The 24,619-nt window shown below is 37.3% G+C and overlaps 1 protein-coding gene across 9 annotated transcripts in view; it reads right to left on the reverse strand.

Annotated features, from left to right (window-relative positions):
* ODF2L (outer dense fiber of sperm tails 2 like) overlaps positions 1-24,619 on the reverse strand; it is a 56,895-nt gene that overhangs the window by 26,518 nt on the left and 5,758 nt on the right. The window contains exons 1-5 of one of the 9 annotated variants that reach the window (XM_060090047.1): positions 10,454-10,632; positions 8,923-9,014; positions 3,676-3,848; positions 1,633-1,765; positions 833-958 (exon numbers count right to left, since the gene is read on the reverse strand). In XM_060090047.1, coding sequence (XP_059946030.1) covers positions 833-958; positions 1,633-1,765; positions 3,676-3,788 — 372 coding nt within the window. In that variant the 5' untranslated portion in view covers positions 3,789-3,848; positions 8,923-9,014; positions 10,454-10,632. The other 8 variants (XM_060090043.1, XM_060090044.1, XM_060090045.1 and 5 more) reach the window with 8 other exon arrangements.

The following is a 24,619-nucleotide window of genomic DNA, read 5'->3' on the forward strand; positions in this document are numbered from 1 at the left end:
CCTGTGCTCCGCAACAAGAGAGGCCACGATAGTGAGAGGCCCACACACCACGATGAAGAGTGGCCCCTGCTTGCCGCAACTAGAGAAAGCCCTCGCACAGAAACGAAGACCCAACACAGCCAAAAATAAATAAATAAAATAAAAATTAAAAAGAAAGAATTACAGCAAATCAATAACAGAATTCCATGTAGATATTTTAAATGAGAACGAAAAATGTTTATTCATTTTGAGGGTCATAAATACTGTATGACTTCATTTATATGAAATATCTGAAATCAGCAAATTCATAGATAGAGAAAAAGTAGATAATGGGCTAAAGAGGGGGTAGTGGGGATGGGAAGTAAAATTCTAAAGGGCAATGGGTTTCTTTTTGTAGTGAAGAAAATGCTCTAAGGTTGATAGTGGTGATGGCTACACAATTCTGTGAATATACTAAAAATCACTGAATTGCATACTTTAAACCGGTGAACTGTATGGTATGTGAATTACATCTCGGTGAAACTGTTAAAAAAGGAATATATGAATGTATAAATACAATGTACACAAGGGCTTACATTCTAAGAGTATTTTATTGTAATCAACTGAAATGAAGTATAACAAATAATGAAAGTTTTTGAGATTGAAAATAAAAATATATTTTCTATAAAAATATGCTGCTTTCATGTAAAACTATTTATGAAACATTGAAAGTGGGGGTTAATGATTGCCATTTCAAACAAAAAGAATCATTTCCATTTCAAATATACCAATATTTTAATTTCTACAGTTCAAGAAATAATATACCCTTCAAGTGAGAAATATCACTATTAAAATAGTGCTTAGTATTTCTTACTTGTTGGTGTTCTGTCTTTCTAAGAACATGTTCTAAAGTTTGTTTTAAATGTTTAAAAGTGTCTAATTCTTTTCTTAATATTTCCTTCTGTTTAGAAATCTTCAAATTGGATGCAGAAAGATCAGTCTGACAAAATATAAGAAGCACATACACATTTTAAGATATAGCATTAAGACACTCTAAAATATAATACTACTATTATCAAAGAATACTTTTTCCTAGTAATAAAATCATTCTTTTGCACATAGTAGTAGTAAGATATGCCAGGTTTTTCAGCAGTAAATAGTATATGTTACATGGCTCTAAAGTAAAATGAAATCAAAATAAGGGCTTAAACCCTAAAGTATTTCAGGCATTTATTTTAATAAAACTAATAGAATACAATCTATTTTTTTGTCCTTAACTCAAACTTTAGTACACTGAACTTTTAGAATGGAGGTTTCTATTCCACACAATACTATAGAAAATATATTTCATCTCTCAAGAGTGAAAGTGAAGAGTGAGAATGAAGAATATTTTAAATTCACTCTTGAGAAAAGCTGACTCTAGTTCAACTCAGGTAAGGCAAGCACCAAGGTACTTTCTAGCTTAGCGTCTCATCAAATACATGCCTGAGATTATCTTTGAGGAAAAGAATTGCAATTAATGACATAGGAATGAAGAACACTAATAAACCTGCATTTTTTATATTAAATACCAGTATGTGAGCATAACTACTACAGATATGAGACCTCAGTTAATGCTTCTGAGTATTATCCTAGCTTCTCATTTTATTACACATTCACTCAGCAAGTACTCACATTTTCAAAACTAATCTCTTCAATGGTGTCCTTAAATAATGGCAAAAGTAATTCTACAGAACAAGTTGCTAACTCGGCTTCCTTAAATGTTGCTTCCAATTTGGTCTTCTCAGTTAGGATGTCTTGCTTTAGGCTAATTAGATATGCACAAATAAAATTTAAGTTAAAGCTGTTACATAAACTAGTCATGCTTTTTATGCAAACAGAGCATAACATGATTAAATACTACAGCTCCATAAATTGCTCTGCAAAATATAACAGTAAATTGTCACTGAAAATGATTTTTTTCTGTACTTCCATATTTTTTCTACACTTAACTATACATGGAAAGACAGTTTTTAAAATGTTAAGATATGTAAAACACAAAGACTACCAACAGCAATGTACTCCTGTGCTATTTGATAATTATTGAACATCTCTTCTCCGGTTTGTAAAATGATTTGTGTGAATGTGTTCGTGTCTTTTTTTCTTCCCTTCCTTCTCCCTTACTCCAAAGCCAAAAGATTTGTCTTCCTAGACCTTATTCCAAAATGCTTTCTTGAAACTTATTGTTTTTCACAAAAAAAATTCCTCCAGAAAAATGTGTAAGCTAAACAAATGGAACACAAAAAACTAAACCTCTCCAATTATCTAAAAATCCTTCACATTTGGCTTTATAAAACATTATTATCATTCAAAACAAAAGTGATAATATTTGCTTTCTTGATTACATTTTACACAGACATTACTGTGTATCACTGTAAGATACATTTTTGGGTATGGGGGCTCACATTTTTACATCCCGAAATTGGGATGCTTCTTACAATCTCTGTCAGTCTGGAAGCAGTCCTGAGCTGTCTTTCCTGTACAGGTCCAGAACTTACAGAATGAGCATCCAATGTTTTGAAGAATATCCCAGAGATGGGGTACAGCACTTTTTTAACCCGTAACAACAAAGGGTCATAGAGAGGGATTGGAGGAGTTCTTGAAGTAGGAATGTTTAGCAACATTCTAGAAGCAAGACCCCAAGGTAGGCTTGCTGTATATTGTAAGAGCCCATCACCAATAAATTTCATTTCAGTTATAGATACTCCTAAGAAATACCAGTACATATCACCAATACTCTTAATAGCAAGGATAACTCTGAGTCAAAAAGTGACTCATAAGAGTTGGGCTTTGAGTATAAAGAAGTTTTGAGAATACCTTACCTACTTTATTTCATTCACATTTTATTTTTATATAAGCGCATAGTTATTTGGACTAAAAATCTATGTATAAGTTTGAAGGAGCTTTTTCAATATTTATAAATAAAATTCCAAGCAATAAGAAAGCATTGTGTCTTTCTTTAATTGACACCTTTTTTCTTTTATGGAACATAATGTAATGGCTCAGCAACATGAATGGCATCTTAGAGGCTATGTCTCTAAGAAGTAGACTGTATTCTTAAGCACCACTTAAGATGTCTTAAAATGATGGGCCCAATGAAGATGGTTGCTACAAAAGACAGTTATTATTATTAAAAACCATGTACACAAAGTCAAGAATGATTATATATGACCAAACATCATTTTCATTTAAGCTAAACTAGAAGTTGGACTATAGTATCCATAGCAACAAGCTTGGTATTTTAAGACTGTCATTTTGGGGAGCAATGAGTCATACAAATAACAAGCGCACTCTCCATACTAAAGAAGCAAAATATGACAGGTATTTGTTAGATAGCAATATCCCAAAAGACAGTGAATTAGTACTCATTAACTATATTTCCAATATTCCATAGTATTTATATTTTCATTTACATTAGTTAAAAAGATATATACTTTACAAAATTTTTTATAGGTAAGGTTTTAATTTTTAATTGTTTTCATTTAAATTCCAAAATAACTAGGCAAATTCTGCTAAATGAGTACATCTGTAATCAGATTAAATAAATATAAATTACTAGGCTGTTAGATGATATTCTTGAAAGAATGCTGTGTTTGATTAAAATAATTTACAGTATGGACAAAACATGAAACCCTGAAATCAAAAAATTAAGCTATCCCCTGCTATTGTTGAGAATACCAGCTGAGATGACTTTCACTGGCATGCCGTGGTAAATGTTCTTTCTCTGGTATACTTTTAAAATGGGAAAAGAGTTCTTCTGAATGACTTCCATCATTTGTAGGCTTCTCCATAAATTTGGTAAATGGATTTACAGGTGGCTTCCACAACAAGTTCTCCACATAAGCTGAAATCTAGGAAATATTTTAATTATTAAACATCATTTCAGTAGATTCTTTTTTTCTGCTATTACCCAATAAGATAAAAATCCTAAAGATCTGTAAAAGAATAATATTTCACACTTGAAATTATAACTGCTACTCATTGTGATACTAATTCAAAATATATAAAAATTGCATAGCATAATCATTCAACGACTGCCAACTTCCATACAGTTTCCAAAAGGCCCACTATTTTCTACATACTCACAAGAATGTAGAAATTATTATTAGTCTATTTCTTGAAGTATTATAATAATATCCTAATCCAATTGGACTAGAAAATGGATATAAAAACCACAGAATAACTATCATTCTCTGTTGCATTAGATTTATCCAATAGGAAATGTATGTTATTCATGCCTGTAACAGTAAAAATTTAAGATACTTTTGAAAGTATTTGGCAACAATAGCTACAAAGAAGATAAGTTGTTTTTTTAAAGTAGACTTTTCAATATTAAATTCATTTATTCCTATAATTAAATATTTTTTAAAAAACCTCAATCTAGGATATTCTTTGGTGATAATGAATGGACAGATGGCATTACTTCTAAGTTTTACTAAATAATCTAATTGTTTTCTCTCAAACTTGGAGATGTCATTTTTAAAATGTGAATATTTATGAATTTCTTCAAAACGATTCCATTTTAAGTAATGAGTTAGTGCTTTGGCAATCATTAAGGCTGTATTTTTTCAAATCTAATATATGGAAATGTGTCTCCCTGACTTTGTTTATACAAAATCAAATGTCATATTTAAGGTTTTCCACATTTTTTTCAGAGATATTTTACCTCTTTGTAATTTATTTTTATTTACCTATATCGTAACATACATATGTTCAAGAATTTTCAATACTTTAAGTAGACGTGAAATTAAAGGTTGAAAATTATTCACTATATTTAATTAGCAATTCAGAAATCCTTTCAGTCTGTAAAAATTTATCAATTTTTTTTGTCCAAAGGTTCTATATACCAGAAAGATAAATATTTAGGATACAGGCCAGTGAAAAGCATCCTCATATTTTTTCAATACTAGCAACTCACGTCAAAATGGAAATGTTGAATAAGATACACATAGTCTAAGATGATCTACCTGAATGCTGCAGACACGCATCTGTTATTAGGACATAACAACATTTTGAGCTATTGGTAGCCCAGAAAAATTAAAAACATATGGATACACAAAATCAAATGAAAAACCAAACCTAAAGGTGAAGAAGAATATGCTTGGATAAGTCATTGCCATCAAGAAAATTATCATCTACTCATTTGTCCAGTTTTGGTACTTATCTTTTGTCTATTCACTTGTTTAAATATTCATCTCTCTGTACAATGGAATCTCAAAAAAGAATGTCTTATTTATTGGAATCCTCAGCACCTATAAGCCTTGTAAAAGCTAAGCAATATTTCAAGGAGAGGACTCAAGGCTTAGAGCAATTAATGAATAAGATGAATAAAGACTGCTGCTTTTTTACTTACCTTTTCAGGGATCATTAAAAGAAAAATAGTTCATATATTTAAAATAAAAGTTCACAAATCAGTGTAAGAGGGTAGAGATCTTCAATTTATTGAAAACATTTTATGAGGTAAGATTCAGTTTGGTATCAGTACTTTAAATGAGTTCTTGCTTGGCTTTGTGGGCTATTGGCAGCTACTTATATAATTTTTCTATAAGTTTTGTCACATGATAAAATCATACAACATAAGTAATTGTATCTTATCTTAAAGGGTAAACAAATAAAACTAACATATTATAAAAATAGGGATTTTTAGAATGACTTTTAGCCCAACATTCTAAAATGTTATCTTCATTACTGATTTCTCAAAACGTGAAACAGAGAACTGGGTATGTCTCAAATATTTGCATAGAAATTATCAACTATCATATTCTCACAATCTAGAAATGAATATAGGATAAATATTGTTGAGAGGTTCCAAGGTACTCCACTATTTTTGTGCTGTGGCAATACTTTAACCAAAAACATATGTGTGCTGAACAATATAATAATTTTCTTTAGCAAAAAAAATCCTGCCTTTATAAAAAATGCTATCATTTTGGGAGACCAAATGTATTCTTGAGAGGAAAAGCAGACATTTCACAGAAAATGTTTTCAATTATGTAGAATAAACTGCCAATTTACAAATGTATTATACTTTTGTATAACTTGTTAGTGGTGAAACAAAGACACATATTCTGCTCACATACTTAATGATCAAATCCCTAAAGAATAGCAATTTAAAATATTTTTAATGTTTAAAGAATTAAATTTCCTATATAGAAATGACTTTATCAGTCCCCTACCCAAAAGGCATGTACTTAAAGCTTCTTCCAGGTGTGGTCATGGGTTTATGCTGATCCAGCTACACTCACTTCGCTATGTTCCGTTTTGGCCAGCAACAAGCATTTGAGGGATGGCTGTTCAGGGACCATGATGCTGGCCATGGTAAGAGAAAAGAAAGATCACAGTCCATGACCTTCCGCAGCACCTAGATTGTTCTACGTAAAGTAACCAGCTCCAAGTATGTATTCAAAACTAATCTCTCTAAAGAGACTAGCATATGAATCTTGCAGATTTCAATTTGTTTTGCCAAACACTAATCCTTGGAAAACTAGTTCCCACTGGCTTCAAACAAAAGCACACAGCTTATACTGAAAAATTCACTATGAAATATTCAGCAAAGAATATCAAGTAGATACAGGAATGTTGCTAATTTCCCACACTACTCTAAACACTAGTCAAAAGTTTACTAGAGAAGTAATTGTATGCCTTTTTGGACTCCATAGTGAAAAAAAAAAAAAGGTTTATGAAATTTGGAAGTAGGCAGAGTAAAAATAACCAGAAGTGGAAAACTGATCTTATCAGTAAAGGCTATCAAAACTGGAAAAAACATTTTCTGATACAGAGAGATTAACTTTGAAAAGTAATTAGCTAATGCTTCTGTCCAATGAATAAAGGAATTTAAAAATAAAAGGGTTGCAGATTGGATAATACGGGGGGAAAAAGTTGACAGGAAGAGTGACTGATTTGTAAATAAAGGATACATACATACTTTCAAGGCCCAAGTCCTCCCTCCTTCTCAAAATGTTCCTGACTGCTCCAGCCCACCAAGAATCCTAAACATTTAATAATATTCTCAGAATCATACAGTTTATAATGTAATTGCTCCATAAATGGTAATATTTTAGTTCTTCTTTAAACTTGCTACTAAATCTGTGAGGGCAAATATACCCATCACCATCTACCCTCAAAAATTAATCCGTGAGAGGCATAGGTTAGGTTCCAATATACAAGTTAGGGTCACCAAATAATTTATTGTTCAAACTGAAACACTTTTGAGATGAAGCCCCACAGAGAACCCAATTATCAAGAAGACGGGACCAAAGATGTTCAGAACATTGTCTAACCCCAAATAGTCAGTATCCTTTATCAGATAAACATAAAACATTTTCCTTCCCTTCAACACGAGGACAGCATGAGGACATGCTGCCATTTATTAACAGCATTCACTGACCAAAAACCTACACTGTTGCTATTATCATCCAAAGGCTACCCATTGAAGAAACCAAGTTTTAGAAAACAGCTTGACCAAGATTACAAGTAAGAAAGTGGTGGAACTCAGTTTTGAACTGAAAGCCATCAGGTACTGAAATATAAATATAAGAATCTACACAGCTGAAAGTAACATACAAACTTCCCTTTTATAAGAGTGTTTTAGCACTCTCATAAATTCAGTTTATATTTAAAAAAAAAAAAAAAGAAGGGCTTCCCTGGTGGCGCAGTGGTTGAGAGTCCGCCTGCCGATGCAGGGGACACGAGTTCGTGCCCCGGTCCGGGAAAATCCCATATGCCGCGGAGCGGCTGGGTCCGTGAGCCATGGTCGCTGAGCCTGCGCGTCCGGAGCCTGTGCTCCGCAACGGGAGAGGCCACAACAGTGAGAGGCCCACGTACCGCAAAAAAAAAAAAAAAAAAAAAGAAAAGAAAATTGTTCTGTACAAGGAAATGAAGGATGAATAAGATTGAGCTCCTTGAAGGCACAGACTACAAGTCTAAAGAGAGAGCAGTGAGCAGAACACTAAAATCCAGTGTGCTAAAGACTATGATGGGGACTCATCAGGTTCCGCGAAAGCAACTGGCAGGATCCTGGGAGACTTCCCAAAGGTGGATCCTCAGTAGAGCCCAGCAGAACAAGTTTGAGCTTGGCAAAAGGGAACAGAAAACAGGCATTCCGGATAGAGGGTAAAGTACCAGCAAAAACAAGGAATCATGACGGAACATGATTTGAAAGGGCACGTGGCAAAAGATGAGACTGGACACATGAAAGTAGACACTGTATACCAAGCTCAAGAGCTTGAATTTTTTCCTAAAGGTTAAGACAGACCATTAAATAATTTTAAGCAGGAGAATGACAGATCAGAAGTGCATCTTTAAAAGGTAAGTACAGTGGTGTTTTGGAAATTGGACTAGGCATATGGAGGAGACGAGAGGAGAAGCAGTGATCAGGTTATTAGGGTCTCAAGAGAGATGAAATTCCAACATTCTTTTCCAACAAAAATTTTTGAAGAAATCAAAAGTTGTTGCCACTGATGATTTAAAAAAAAAAAACATGAAAAACAATGAAGGAATTAGAATACAGGAATAGCAAGAGATCAGTATGGAAAGAAATGATCAAATGTAACCCCTCATTTACCCATGACCATCTGAATGGATTGCTCCACATCTAAGTTGCAGGAAATGATTACTTACCCCTTTAAATACAAAAATTAAATTAGACCAGTTTGAAGAAAATCTTTTAAAAGTATGTATTATTTCTTCCTTCTCAGAGTACAGATAGACTGAACATAATTTAACCATTCCTGATGACCCAGAGGCAGCATATAAAAAAGAAAGAACACTGGGCCAGATTCATCAGTTCACAGTCCTTATGAGCCACCTGACACAGACAGCCCTTAGCTTCAATAGCCCTTTGGTTCTCTCTCCTACAAAATGAGAATAAGCTTTGCCAGCCAAAGCTGTCTTGAGGTTTGAACAGAATGAAGTAGAAACACTTACAGGTGGGGGGTTTTGTTTGTTTAATTTAGGACCCCTTTGGTCACTCTGTTGGGGCTGCTTTCCCACCAGGCCTTCTCTTTAATTTTTTTCATCTTAAAAAAAAAAAAAAATCGTCCTGAGTCAATCACCATTCCCGAAATTACTTGCAGGCCTGAGTTATCTGTATAGAACCAACTCTTAACTTCAAACCAATCCTTTCAAAATCTATTCTTTGCAGAATTATTACAAGTCATTTTCAATGTAGTCAAAAATTGACTGAGTTCTACTAAACCAGAGCCCAGGAGAACAATTACTGACTTCCAACAGAACTGTGCCCAAGGGGATAGATGTTCTGTCAACCTCGTTGCTATACCCAGATCCTTGGGTCTCGGTCACTTGCACAAACTAAGCAGTGATTAGTAGCAATATAAACAAAGCCATTTTCTCATACCTCTGGGTGTTTGAGATGCAAAAACTATCCTATTAATACACATCAATTGTGAAATTAGAAGAAAATGAGAAGCAAAAAATGGATACCTGGCTGTTAAGGGCCAAGACAAACATTGCCGTGACAATCTTATTAAAGCAGAAAGGTATCAAACACATTTTAAAAGCCGACAAGCTTACCGCAGTCTATTCCTTTAACCATAACTAACCAAGTGGTGCTTAAAACTACTCCAAGAACCTCATTCGTTCACAAACACCTGAAACCTTACTATGTGTGAGGTGACAGGGAAACTTCGTCTCTGCAATAGACTTTATCCCCAACACCAGCCGAAGTCTGGCTATGGTTTCCTCACTAAACAAGCACCACTTACTGACCACCTACTCAAAACCTGGCACTGGTTAACATAGTCTCTTTTATTACAACCACTCTAAAGTGACTTATCCTCCTCATTTTACAGATAAGGAAGCTGAAGGCAGTAACGTTAGTGACCTGCCCAAACCACACACTTAAAGGAGTAGAGGCTGCACTCTAGGACCCTGGAGAACGAATTATTTCCCGAGGCCTGGAGTATTCTTTACTTAAGGAGCCCCGGAGCTTACCAGAGTCTGGCACATTATATGGTGGGCATTTAAAAACCAGCCGTATACGTAAGAGAGCACTATTTCGGTAAGAAACGATGCAGTGCCCGGGGCCGGCCGGGTCAGGGCTCCGTCCTGGACAAGCCCACCTCGGCTAAGATCTGCCCTGCTGTCCCAGGGACCACACACTTCCTCGCTGCCTTTCCCAAGCCCAGGCTGTCTGGGGGTAGAGGACGGTGTACGCAGAAAGCGGCTGAGGTCAGTTTTGGGTGAACGCGACGGCCTCTCACTCCCGTGACCCACCGTGGCCACCGCCCCGCCCCCAGAGCTGCCCGCGGTAACTGACCCTCGGCAATTCCAGCCGAGGAAGCTTGCTTCCCGCTCCAAAAGCACGCCGACGTCCCTGCCGCTGCGTCAGTACGTCGCCGTGACGTCAGCCCGCCGCCGCTCCGCTGTGAAAGGGGTCCGCCGGGGCCGCCAAGGCTGACGCTCGGCGAATGTTAGCGCAAGCCGCCCGTGAGCATACCTGTGTTCTCCAGCCCTGGGTCGGCTAGAACGGAGCGGGACGCGGGGGGCAGTGCAGTGGGTGAAAGCTAGGAAGGAAGGCAAGGACTCGACGCGGGAAGCAGGCGAACTCCTAGAACGGCTCGCGGTGGCAGAATGCCCAACAAGGTGCAAGCGGGACAAAGCGGAGTTGGTAACCAGCAAGTGGCTTCTCTGGCAACGGCCGCCCCGCCCCTTCCGTCGGGCTCGCAGCGGCGCAGCCAATTGGCCGAGCTCGGGAAAGCGAGCGCCGGCGTCTGCTGCTATTGGCAGGAGTGAGGGGGAGGAGCCCGGGAGAGGAGCTTTGTCTCTCTGTTGGTTCTCCCAGTGAACTCCCCCGACCCCGCGACCGTTTGTTTTCCGAGAAGGGTAGCATTTGTGTGTAGTTACCAAAAAATCCTGAGTTCAACCAGAAAGGGAAATAAGGCCGATGGATTATTCCAAATTTTCTGACACTTGGCCTGCAAGTGTCCTGCTTTTGCTTTTTAAAGGAGGAGATTTGAAAAAGCCAAGGCAACCACGTTGGAAGAAAGCTCGTTATAAATGTAAACAGCTAAAATCTGTTTATCTGAGATCATTCCCTGGGCCTATTTTCTCCTGTTAAATGAGGGAGCCGGACGGTGATCTCGAAGGAATCTTTCAGGTCACAAATTATTTGTATCTGTGCTACAGCCAGCTGGTATGGTTTATAAACGGAACAAGGCCAGATTCTATTTGGAAAAGTAAAAAAAAAAAAAAGTTATCCAACGCCTCAACCTAACGTTCAAAATCGTAGGCTATCACATTAGGTTCACAAATAGAGGCACTATCAACTGAGCAGTTTAACCATGGCATACGTCTTATTGGTTTCACTAAAGAATATTTTCCACTGATAATTCCAGCAATGCTTCCCCTCCCCGCCGACCCCCCTCCCCCAGCTATATGATTGTCCAGCAAAAAGTTCCCCAACCAGTTTATTTATCTCTTGTAAAAATAAAATACAGTGTGTGTGTGAAAAAAAAAAAAGTTCCCCAACACATTAGCTTCCATATATGCAAATGTTAATAAGCACTGGGAACTGGGGATTTACGTACATACTCTCTCACTGATGCATCATAACCTTCGGCAAGTCAACTAGCTTCTCTGGGCTAGTCCTCTCATCTGCAAAAAAAAAAAAAAAAGAAAAGAGGAAGAGGACAGGTAGATTTGGGGGCAAGGAACATAATTCTTGGGATTTTTCTAGCACTAAGCTGGGATTCTAGCTAACCTTGCTAACTTGCCATAATTAGAAAAATAATTGTACACAGAAGTTAGGCTGCTGTTAAGAAAAATACTTATTTTAATTAAATTGCATTGGTATTATAAGTTACCACCTGTGTAAGACATTCAAGAGCAAACATTCACAAAATCTCAAAATGATTACATAAGATTCTCAAATTGACTTATTTAACTGAATTGTCCAGGTAAAGTACATACGGCATCCCTCATCCTCTAAATCTAATCTGTTGCTGAAATCTTGTTGGATAGTGAACTTTTGGATAGAAAGATCCCTTATTCCAGTTTTACATAAATGGGAAAATAACAGTTCATTCCAGCCCATTCAAAACCCCCAATTTCCCCAAATATCTTTAAACACTTGACCACCTGTGAAACGTTCCACCAAGGATTTCTGCATAATTTAAAGCAGAGACCAGCATACTTTTTCTATAAAGGGTCACACAGTAAATATTTTAAATTCTGTGGGTTATACAGCCTCTGTCATACTTAACTCTGCCACTGTTGTTTAAAAGATGCCATAGAGGATACATAAATACATGGCTTGGCTGTGCTCCAATAAAACTTTTTTTAAAAAAAAATTTATTTATTTTTGGCTGCATTGGGTCTTCTTTGCTGTGCGCAGGCTTTCTCTAGTTGCCGCGAGCAGGGGCTACTCTGTTGCAGTGCGTGGGCTTCTCATTGCAGTGGCTTCTCTTGTTGCGGAGCATGGGCTGGAGGCGTGTGGTCTTCAGTAATTAGGCCATGCTGCCTCAGTAGTTGTGGCTCACAGGCTCTAGAGCACAGGCTCAATAGTTGTGGCACACGGGCTTAGTTGCTCCGTGACGTGTGGGATCTTCCCAGACCAGGGCTCAAACCCGTGTCCCCTGCATTGGCAGGCAGATTCTTAACCACTGTGCCACAGGAAGTCCCTGTGCTCCAGTAAAACTTTATTTACAAAAATAAGTACCAGGATAGGTTTGGCCCACAGGACATGGTGTGCAAACTTCCGATATAAAGCATTTAAAATATCAAGTGCCTAATAATCATTAAACTCATTAGTGGGACATTTGTATGTAAGATGCAACAATGCAGTGTTGCATGAAAATTGTGTTTTTCTTCTTCATGACAACAAATGTATGTTATAATGTAAAAATTGCAAACAATAAAATAAAAAGTTAAAAGATACAGGATGAATAGCAATACTTAGCAAAATAAAAAAGCAATTTAAAAAAGTTTGGTGGTGTAATAAACTGTTTCCAAAATGGCATACAAACAATTCTTCTCATCCCTGTATACACATCACAAGTGGAGTCTGTTTCCCCTCCTCTTGAATTTGAACAATAGAATGTAGTGAAAGTGATCCTAGACCAGTTCCAGACCTAGGCCTTGAGAGACCTAGCAGGTTCTGCTTTCCTCTCTTGGAAACCAGGTACCATATAAGAAATCCAATTACCCTGCTGTAGAGGGAAACCCATCCAGATCCCAGCTGTTTGAGCCACTCACCTGAGGTGCTAGACCTGTGAGCCAGTTGACTTTCAAGGCACAGCCTTGTTCCCTGAATGCAGCTGTATAAGTGACCCTAGCCAACATCGTGATCCAAGGGGATGCAAGTTGAAACAACTTTAATATTGAGGGGGTAACCTAATATATCCCAGACCACTGGCCCAAGAAATTTTAGTAAGGTAGCAGAACCCTGAATTGTCATTTTCCCACTCTGAATTGCATGTGTTCTTTTTTTTTTTTTTTTTTTTTTTTTTGCGGCACGCGGACCTCTCACTGTTGTGGCCTCTCCCGTTGCGGAGCACAGTCTCTGGACGCGCAGGCTCAGCAGCCATGGCTCACGGGCCCAGCCGCTCCGCGGCACGTGGGATCTTCCCGGACCGGGGCACGAACCCGTGTCCCCTGCATCGGCAGGCGAACTCTCAACCACTGCGCCACCAGGGAAGCCCTTGCATGTGTTCTTTCCAGTATGTTTTAGTTTCCTTTTGTTATTTTATCGAACTTAGTGGATTGAAACAAAAACTGTTTTATTTGTTCTGAACTTCTTTCAGAAGTTCAGGCAGGGTTCAGCTGGGTGGTTCTTTTGGTTCACGTGGCAATAGCTGGGGTCTCTCACCAAGTTGAAACCATATTGCTGCTGAAGTTGGACTAACCAAGATGACTTTATTTATGTCTGGTGACTTGGTGGGTTCACTCGGGAAGCCAGGACCTCTTCCATTCTATCTATTGGCTCTCCGTGTGACCGAACTGAGCTTTTTTCATGGCAGCTTCATCCCAAGAGTAAGTGTTCCAAGCAACAAATGCAGAAGCTGCAGCTCTATGGCCACAGAAGTTACACAGAATCACTTATGCTGCATTTTGTTATCTAAAATAAAATAGAGAGTCAGCCCAAATCTGAGGGAAAGAGTAAAACATTCCACCTCTGAATGGGATAGTGTCAAGGTCCATAGCATCTATGGGAAAGACAATTTACTATACAAGGCATCTATGATATGTGCTATTTCCTGATCATTAGATCCTATCAGCACAGTATCATAAATGTAGTAGACAAAAGTGATGTCCCATAAGGTGAGGAAATCATCACTGTTCATGCACACTAAATTATGACAGGGAGCTAAAGAATTAACAAAGCCCTTACATAAAGCAATAAATTCTCCCCCATTCTCTCACTTCCAAATGAAAGTGAATAACTTCAGTTGCTTCATGCATATTAGAATGAATAAAAGACATTTTTTAGAGTGATATCTGAATGTTAGGTGTTAAGAATTGTGCTTATTCACCTAATAAAAACACTACATCTGGATGTAGACCCATTCATCTTAGGCGACCCATTCATCTTCTACACAGGCCAAATGGCAGGTTAAATGCTAGTGTGATGAGACTCATCACCCTGCATTTTTTGAGTCTTTGATGATGGCACTGATCACTAGAATTTCCCCAGCTATATGGTGTTGCTTTGGCTTACTATTTCTTGTAGAAAAGACAGTTCTAGGGGCTACCAACTGGTGTTCCTATTTTAATAGCCATGAGTTAAGAAGCCAATGACAAGATATTGTAGGTCTCCACTAAGGTAATGAAGTTCAGGTCTCTCTTTATCAGATCTATCAACTTTTCATTATACAGATCAATTAGGATCCTAGCAGATTGTCCATCCATTTCATTGTAGGGATATCATGATCAATAATCCACTGTTAAAGATCCCTCTTAGTCAAATGACTATGATTACTACTCTAGCGCTCCTGCCCATTATGGTAACCACAACTACCTCATCTCTGATGGTTAAATGCAGTCATTTGGTCTCTGCCACTTTTGGATCCTATTATGTCCACTAGGGAATTGGGGATCCCATTCAATGGCATAATCTCCTAATTTCATCCCTGTGCTTAGAGGACAGAAGCTACAGTACTTTCAAAGGATTTTGGCATTCTCCTCCTCACTATTTTCTCATACATTAGCGAAGAGAAGGTCTTCTGGGCCTTCTCAGGACATATTTGGACATAGGTGACTGGGTCATGATGAATAACTGACCTAATGAATAGGTGACTGGAATGATAAATCCATTCCAAGCATCCTATCTCCCTAAGTCTTTTAAATCAATCCTCTAAAATGTATTGAGAGATTTCTAGCATCTCAACTTTATTTAGTGCAGGCCACCACTGAGTCCAGGTTTCAACCAACCAACTAAGAAAACCTTTAGAACAACTCCCAGATGCTCAGGCAAGCATGATGAATCCAAGGCCTCTGATAAGTATATCGACATTAAAAATTTTTGCCTCAACAAAAATTATATTCTTTCATGCCTGTTCTAACACCCTTGGAATTCATTATCATATCATAGGTTTCTGCCAATATGAATAAGCAAAATCTTGCCTATTTTTTAGTGTGAAAGCTTTTTCCTAGGCCAGACTTTTTACTTATGCCCTGGAATATACTGGGGCATAATATACTGTGTAGGAACATCTACCAACTCTGTAGATCTATACCAGTGGCTCTTGACATTCTTTTTTGGAGTCAAAACTGGAAGCATGTGTGTGGGGGGTACTACCAGCATCTAGCGGGTAGAGGCCAAGGATGCTGCTAAACAGCCTACAATGCACAGGACAGCCCACACATAAAAAGAATTATTCAGTCTAAATGTCGATAGTGATGATATTAAGAAACCCTGTTACGATATGGAGACTACAGAGGTCACTAGCCACCTATGGCTATTGAACACTTAAAATGTGACTAGTTCAAACTGAGATATACTTTAAGTGCAAAATACACACTGATGTTGCATATGAAAAAGGAATGTAGAATATCTTAATAATTTTTATATTGAATACATGTTGAAATGATAGTATTTTGAATATATTGAGTTAAATACGATATATTATTAAAATTTAATTTTAACTTTTTTTACTATCTTTAATGTGGCTACTAGAAAATCTTAAATTACATATGTGGCTCACATTATATTTCTACTGGATGGTGCTGGTCTAGAGGTATAAAGAAATGAAAACAGTGAGTTATGATAAGGTAAATTCCTCAGATGAAGTTATTTCAGAATCTTCAAAGAAGACAAGACCAGCCTTATAAGACAGGTAAGGAGGGGTTTTTCAGAAAGCAAAAAGCTCTCTAGGGTCTGTCTATCAAGATGATAGAATTATCTAAGTCTACTCAAACAGCTTCATGACAATTCTCAAGATCCAGCTCCTTCTCAGTCATTGCCTTATCTTTTCACCTAGTCAGTCTGTTTATTCAACTTACCTTGTAAGTCAGCTCTTCACAGCATTAATATTTGATTTAGATATGTCATCCTAGCAACCTATAGACGCAGGCCTCTCACTGTTGTGGCCTCTCCCGTTGCAGAGCACAGGCTCTGGACACGCAGGCTCAGCGGCCATGGCTCACGGGCCCAGCCGCTCCGCGGCATGTGGGATCTTCCCGGACCGGGGCACGAACCCGTGTCCCCTGCATCGGCAGGCGGACTCTCAACCACTGCGCCACCAGGGAAGCCCTAGAGGTATGTTTTTAAGGCAATCATAGAAGCTCTCCTGACCTCTGAGCTCATCACATTTTTCTTTGAGCCTCTTAATACAGTAGTAAAGAGCAAACCCACCCCACAGTCTTTGTATTCTTCATTTCTGCCATTCTCATCAAAGGCTTGCCTTCAATAACTACTTATTTCCTGATCACTACAGGCTGCTTTTAAATTGTTATAATTTACATTCAATAAAGTGCACAAATATTAAATGTTTAGAATATGAGTTTTGACAGTTATATTCACCCATGAAGCCACTACCTAAAACAAAGATACAGAACATTTACATCAACCTAGAAAGTTTATTTGTATTCCTTTCCAGTCCATCAGCCAAAACTACCTTTACCCCCTCTCACACAAATACGTGCACACCGAGATAACCACTTTCTATTTTCTGTCACTAGAGGTTAATTTGCCTATTCTTGATCTTCATATAAATGCAATCATATATTCTAATTAATTTGGGGTCTAGCTTCTTTCACTCAATATATATATGTCTTTTAGATTCAGTCATGTTCCATATTTTAGTACTTTGTTCCCTTTTATTTCTGAGTAGTATTCAGTTATATGAATATATCACAATTTATCACTTCTCCTGTTGATATTTTGGTAGTTTGCATTTTTTGGTTATTATGAATGCGGCTGATACAAACATTCTTGTAAAAGGCATTTTATAAACATATTTTTTCATTTGTTTACCTAGAAGTGGAAATGCTGGGTCATGGGATATATTTATCTTTAAGTTTGTAAGAAAATGTCATATCCATCTTCAAAGTGCTTGTACCAGCAATGTATTAGGGTTCCAATTGACTCACATCCTTGCCATCATTTATTATGGCAACCTTTTTATTTTAACTGTTTTAGTGGGTGTGAAGTGGCATCTCACTGTAATTTTAATTTGCATTTCTCTGATAACTAACAATTTTGTTGAGCACCTTTTTAATAGTTATGGGCCATATGTATATCTTTTATGAAGTGTTATTCAAGTCTTTTGCCCAAATTTGTATTGGGTTATCTTTTTATTATTGATTTGCAGGAGTTCTTTATTTTTGTATTTTTATAAAATATAATATGAATATTTCCTCCCAGTCGGTATCTTGGCTATTCATTTTCTTAATGGTATCTTTTGATGAGCAGAATTTTAAAAATTTTGATACCACCTAAGTTACCAATATTTTTCCTTTTATGGTTTTGTGCTTTACAACTCCACATTTGTAAAGATATTATATGTTTTCTTCTAAAAGCTTTATGATTCTAAGCTTTTATATTTAAATACATGATCCATCTTGAATTCACTTTTTTGTAAGGAATGAAGTAGGAGTCAAGGTTAACTTTGTTATATACAGTTATCCAGTTGTATCTAATTGGCATCTTAGTCAGTTTGGGTTGCTATAACAAAAATACCATCGACTGGGTGATTTAAACAACAGAATGTTATTACCCACAGCTCTGGAGGCTGGGAAGTCCAAGATCAAGATGCCAGCTGATTTGATTCCTCATGAGGGCCCTCTTCTTAGTTTCCAGATGGATACCTTTTTGCTATATCCTCACATACAAGAGAGAGAAGGAGGAAGCAAGCTCTCTCGTGTCTCTTTTTATGAGGGCACTAACCCCATAATAAGGGGTCCACCCTCATGACCTAATTACATCCCAAAGGCTCCATCTCCAAATACCATCACATTGAGGATTAAGGTTCTTAAGTATGAACTTGGGGAGAACACAATTATTTAGTCTGTAGTTTGGGGCAACATGGTACCTGTTGTTGAAAGGAGGTCCTTACCAGAAACCATTTAGAAAGGCAGCTACCCCAGTTCTGCACTAACTACACCATTGGAGATCAGGCTGGGAATAAGCATGAGGTGAAGTTGAAATGGGTTGTTAAAGTAACATAGTGGTTAGCAGCAAGGGCTTTGGAACCATACCAATCTGTATTCATGTTTTCTAGCTACGAGTCTTGGGTAAATTACTTTACTTCTCTAAGCCTTGTTTTCTTTTAAAAAACTTAAAGAGTAATTATACTTATCTGATAGGATTGTTATGATGATTGAGGTCATATGTGTAGAACACATAGCCCTGTCTCTGATAAATCATTGTGTCCTATAATTGGTAAGTATTAGTAAACGATGATTATTTTAAGGTGCAAAGCACATGATATAAAATTAGAATGATTATCTCTCTCTTTAAAAAGGCTTTATTTTTTTAAAGCATTTTTAGGTTCAAAGCAAAATTAAGAGGAAGGAACAGAGATATACTATATATTTTCTGCCCCATACATGCATAGACTCTTCCATCAGCAACATCTCCTACCAGATGAAACATTTGTGACAACTGATGAACCTAGATTGACACATCATTATCACCCAGAGTCCATAGCTTATATTAGGTTTCACTCTTGGTGTTGTGCATTCTATGGGTTTGGACAAATATATGACATGTATTCATCATTATAGTACCATACAGAGTATTTTCACTGCCCTAAAAATCCCCTCTACTCTGCCTTATTCATCCCCACCTCCAAACCCTTAGCAACCACTCATCTTTTTACTGTCTCCACAGTTTTGCCTTTTTATATATTTAGAATCATACAGTATATAGCCTTTTCAGATTGGTTTCTTTCATTTTGTAATATGCCTTTAAGTTTCCTCCATGTTTTTTCATGGCTTGATAGCTCATTTCTTTTTAGTGTTGAATAATATTCCATTGTCTGAATGTACCATAGATTATTTATACATTCACCTACTGAAGAACATCTCAGTTGCTTCCAAGTTTTGCCAGTTATGAATAAAGCTACTCTAAACTTCCATGTGCAGGTTTTTATGTGGACATAAGTTTTCAACTCCTTTGGGTAAATACCAAGGAGTGAGTTTGCTGGATCTGATTATTGCTTTTCATCCAGATATTGTCCACAGAAGTTGGAGACTTCAAACATGAACTTTCTTTTAAAAAAAGGTAATAGCATATGTTAATCTACTTTTCCCTCTAAGCTATGAATGACTCCAGTAATTACCATAACCTGCAAAAATCCAGAATGTTTGACCAGTTAACACTGTCAAATTTGGCCCAAGTTTCAGCATACACTACAGAAAATTAGTTCATGTATGGAACATTTAATATATTGTATTCCATAGCCAATTTTTAAATCAGAAGTTTATTTTGATATCATTCAGAAAATAACACTGCTTATTCTTATATTTTAAGCTCAATATTCTATCCTCTGAACATCAGCATTTCTTTGGCTGACCAAGGGAAAATGATGCAAAAGCATGAAATTTCCTTTTTAAAATATATTATTCTTTGGCTCTGATTAGGTATTAAAGACTTTAAGAATAAATGTAAGCAATTGAAGTCTGGCATAAAGATGTGGTCATAGAGAGTACAGACACTATTTTATTATTTTTGTATCATTTAAAAATCTACTAATATAATTACAAATTAGAAAGTTAGTTAACTATTTCAAGAACATTCAGAAAATAAAGGATCCTCAGGTGTCAAATATGAAGAAAAATATTCATAAGAAGATAGAATGTGGAGACAAAAGATTAATAATTCAGGGATACAAATATGAAATTGGCATAGTTAGCATATTATTGTTAGTATACATTTTAAGAAAAGCTTAAGAAAGCTAAAGGACTAGCTTCGCTGTTTGCTTTTTAAAAAATTATTTTAGGGGCTTCCCTGGTGGCATAGTGGTTGAGAGTCCGCCTGCCGATGCAGGGGACACGGGTTCGTGCCCCGGTCCGGGAAGATCCCACATGCCGTGGAGCGGCTGGGCCTGTGAGCCATGGCCGCTGAGCCTGCACGTCCGGAGCCTGTGCTCCGCAATGGGAGAGGCCACAACAGTGAAAGGCCCGCGTACCGCAAAAAAAAAAAAAAAAAAAAAAAAATTATTTTATTTTAGGCTTATCTGCTTTGGATGGGCATTTTTTAATAGGTCTTCTCATTGTTAGCTTATTTAAGCTAAGCATGATCCTTTTGTACAGAAAAGAAAATTGCTTGGTCAAAATTTTGCCAAGGAAATATAAATAATATTACTTCGTTCATCAAAATATCATACATTTATATACTAAACCACTTACTGTACATGTTTTCAAACATTGACTGGCACTTTTTAGAAATGCCAGTGCTATTTTCTAAAGTACATTTAGCACTTGCAAGAGTCTTGGTGGGAAGTAACTGGATACCTAACTAATGGTTGCTTAAAGAATGAGAGTTTACACAGTAAGAAGTCTGGAGTTTGGTACTCCCCCATTGGCTCGGCTGTCACCAGTGTCATCAGCGACACAGGCTCTTTCTACCTTTCAGTTTTACTACCCTTCACTTTTTGGCTGACCTCCTCACCTTCCATCTAATGATCACAGAGACTCCCTCAGCCTCTGGCACTCTTATAGGAAAGAGGGGTAGGCTTTTCTTAGACATTTCTCTTTTTTTCAGGGAGGAAAATCTTTTCTGTGAACGATCCGCACACCATCACCTCCTTCTCCTTCATCTCTCTCCTGCTAGGAGACTGCTCCTTAGATTATCAGCTAGGGTCGGGTTACATAGTGCCCCAGTATGAGGGAGGATTGGAAAAATGAGCATCAGACATTTCTGACCTCTGTCGTAGGTGGAAGACAGGTTTGGCCAGCAAGAAAGAGAAGGAGGCTGACTATTGGGTAGGCAACTAACAGTGCCCAAGCAGGTGCCACACACCAGAGAAAGGCCATAATTAATATGGATTAATATTTATTAAACTCTTACTCTGACCTAGACACAGTTTTAATCACTACATGTACTACTCAAATTTTACGGATGTAGAAACTGAGGCACGGAGATGTTTAATGACTTACCTAAGGCCATGCAGCCAGTAAAAAGCAAAGCTTTTTACTGGAATTCAGAAAGCCTAACTTCAAAGCCCAATCACTTAACCATTTAACTACTGCTTCTACATAATTATTGTAATACAGGATTAAAGGAGAATGCCAATAAAAATTTATAATTGAAAACAGAAGTAAGAGAAAATTTTAACATATTCGTAGACTCTGGAATTTTAATATTTTGGCTGATCCCCTGCTTAATAAACAATCTACAATGTGTGACTCATTGCTGTAATCTATAACGTGATAACTCATCCACATGGAAATAAAATGTGTATGTGATATAATGACATTTAAGATAAACAACGACACTAGAGAAATTCTCTTATTCTTGGTTAAAACAGATGAAATCCTTCCTGAATAGTTTCTTTTAAAAAATGTGTGTTTCTTATAACCATTGCTTGAAAAATATTCTTAATATTTTTATAATATGAGCATTTGATCTTAGCTAAAAATGTATCATCTATTGTACATTTTGTTCTTAAAATTACTGTATTTTAGTGACCAATTATAGGATTATATTAAAGAATTGGTTGATTTTTCCTCTTTTCATAGTTGTATGACTCTAAAGAATCCCTAATCAAAAAGACCCCATTATTTTCTAATAGAGAAAAAAAATTAAAACGGCTATGTAGTAAAAGATACATACTACTAATTTTTTTAAAAAGTTAATCCCTAGCCTTTTTGGAGAAGAATAGAAAAAGGCAGAGAAGACAGTAGTCATATGGGAGACACAAAAAGAATTAGTAAGCAATAAGAAATAAAGAAATGAGATCTCAGTTTAAGCAGGGTCTTCATTGGAATTTTCAAGCAAGCCATGGCCAAAACTCTTGAAATAATTACAATGGGAGGTTATTCATGGAAATGTGGATCAAGGTAGGTTGTAGGAATTGTGGGATATGGGATGAACTCTGAGACCTTAGCTATGCCCAGCTAGTTAAAGAGAAAAGAGCAACTTTAGGGAATAGAAGTGACATGTCACAGGAAAAGTAATGGTATAAGAATAAATGCTTTGACTTTGAACTTAGAGAAGAAGTAGAGACAATCTGGAGTGGTTTTTGAAGCCATCCAGAAAGATAAGTGCCTAAGCCATAATTGTGTTTAAAAATTCTTATTGCCCTGAATCCCTCATGGGGAGAACACTATAAATGTCTGTGGTTGAAGGGGAGCCCTCCTAATCTTCCCACTGTACCTGGTTTCTGGATGGTCCTGGGGATTCAGAGGAGCAGGGCAATGGCTCTGTATGAGGCCAGGCAGGGATTTTGTTTCTACTGATTAGTTGGTTTTCCTTTTGAAAGTAAGAAAAAGAGAGAAAGGAAGACAGATGAAGATCCCTCATAATAGAAAGAGGCTGAGGCAACTTGGGCACCAGGTTGCTCCATAGTTGTAGAAAATTATTTTTAAAATGCTGATGCCTTCAGTGATGTAAAAGCTTTGTTTTATTTTTTCTGTGACATAAATACTTCCTTAGCATCCCCATAAACTCTTCAATAAAATTTAAATTGCTCCAAACACAACACATACATATTTCTTTGGAAAACTCAGAAACACTACATTTGAACAGTGTGAAGCACAGAAGCAACATGTGTGGATCTAGGAAAAAGGAGTTTTAAGAAGTCAAGAGTTGTCTCCATCTTGGTGCAATTTCCAATCGTCTCAAGCCAGAGCAGCTTCAGCCTGCTCTTACTCGCACTGCCAACAAATTACTTTCCATTATTTTTAAAGGGACACCATGATCACCAGACTCCTGAAATGGAAATTCCCCTGGTCAGCAGAGAACACAACAAGCAGCTGATGCATGAGGATCCACAGCCTTGCGAGTCCTCTATGTATCCTATAGGTGGATAGGAGCTGGGGAAGCCGTGTGGCTGACAGGGTCTTGGTGATCTGGCCAGGTGTCAGGCCTGAGCCTCTGAGGTGGGAGAGCCAAGTTCAGGACATTGGTCCACCAGAGACCTCCTGGCTCCACATAATATCACATGGTGAAAGATCTCCCAGAGATCTCCATTTCAATGTGAAGACCCAGCCACACTCAACAAACAGCAAGCTACAGTGCTGGACACCCTATGCCAAACAACTAGCAAGACAGGAACACAACCTCACCCATTAGCAGAGAGGCTGCCTAAAATCATAATAAGGTCACAGACAACCCAAAACACACCACCAGACATGGTCCTGTCCACCAGAAACACAGATCCAGGCTCATCCACCAGAACAGAGGAACCAGTCCCCTCTGCCAGGAAGCCTACACAAACCACTGAACAACCTTAACCACTAGGGGCAGACACAATAAACAATGGGAACTACAAACCTGCAGCCTGTGAAAAGGAGATACCAAACACATTAAGTTAAACAAAATGAGAGGACAGAGATATATGCAGCAGATGAAGGATCAAGGTTAAAACCCACCAGACAAAACAAATGAAGAGGAAGTAGGCAGTCTACCTGAAAAAGAATTCAGAGTAATGATAGCAAAAATGATCCAAAATCTTGAAAACAGAATGGAGAAAATACAAGAAACATTCAACAAGAACCTAGAAGAAATAAAGAGCAAACAAACAATGATGAACAACACAATAAATGAAATGAAAAGTTCTCTAGAAGGAATCAATAGCAGAATAACTGAGGCAGAAGAACATGTAAGTGACCTGGAAGATAGAATAGTGGAAATAAATACCACAGAGAAGAATAAAGAAAAAAGAATGAAAAGAATTGAGGACAGACTCAGAGACCTCTGGGACAACATTAAATGCACCAACATTTGAATTATAGGGGTCCCAGAGAAGAAGAGAAAAAGAAAGGGACTGAGAAAATATGTGAAGAGATTATAGTTGAAATCTTCCCTAATATGGGAAAGGAAAAAATCAATCAAATCCAGGAAGTGCAGAGAGTCCCATATAGGATAAATCCAAGGTGAAACACACCAAAACACATATTAATCTAACTATCATAAATTAAATAGAAAGAAAAAATATTAAAAGCAGCAAGGGAAAAGCAACAAATTACACACAAGGGCATCCCAATAAGGTTAACAGCT

This window comes from Mesoplodon densirostris, chromosome 2 (assembly GCF_025265405.1).
Source record: "Mesoplodon densirostris isolate mMesDen1 chromosome 2, mMesDen1 primary haplotype, whole genome shotgun sequence".
In the NCBI taxonomy this organism is placed as follows: domain Eukaryota; kingdom Metazoa; phylum Chordata; class Mammalia; order Artiodactyla; family Ziphiidae; genus Mesoplodon; species Mesoplodon densirostris.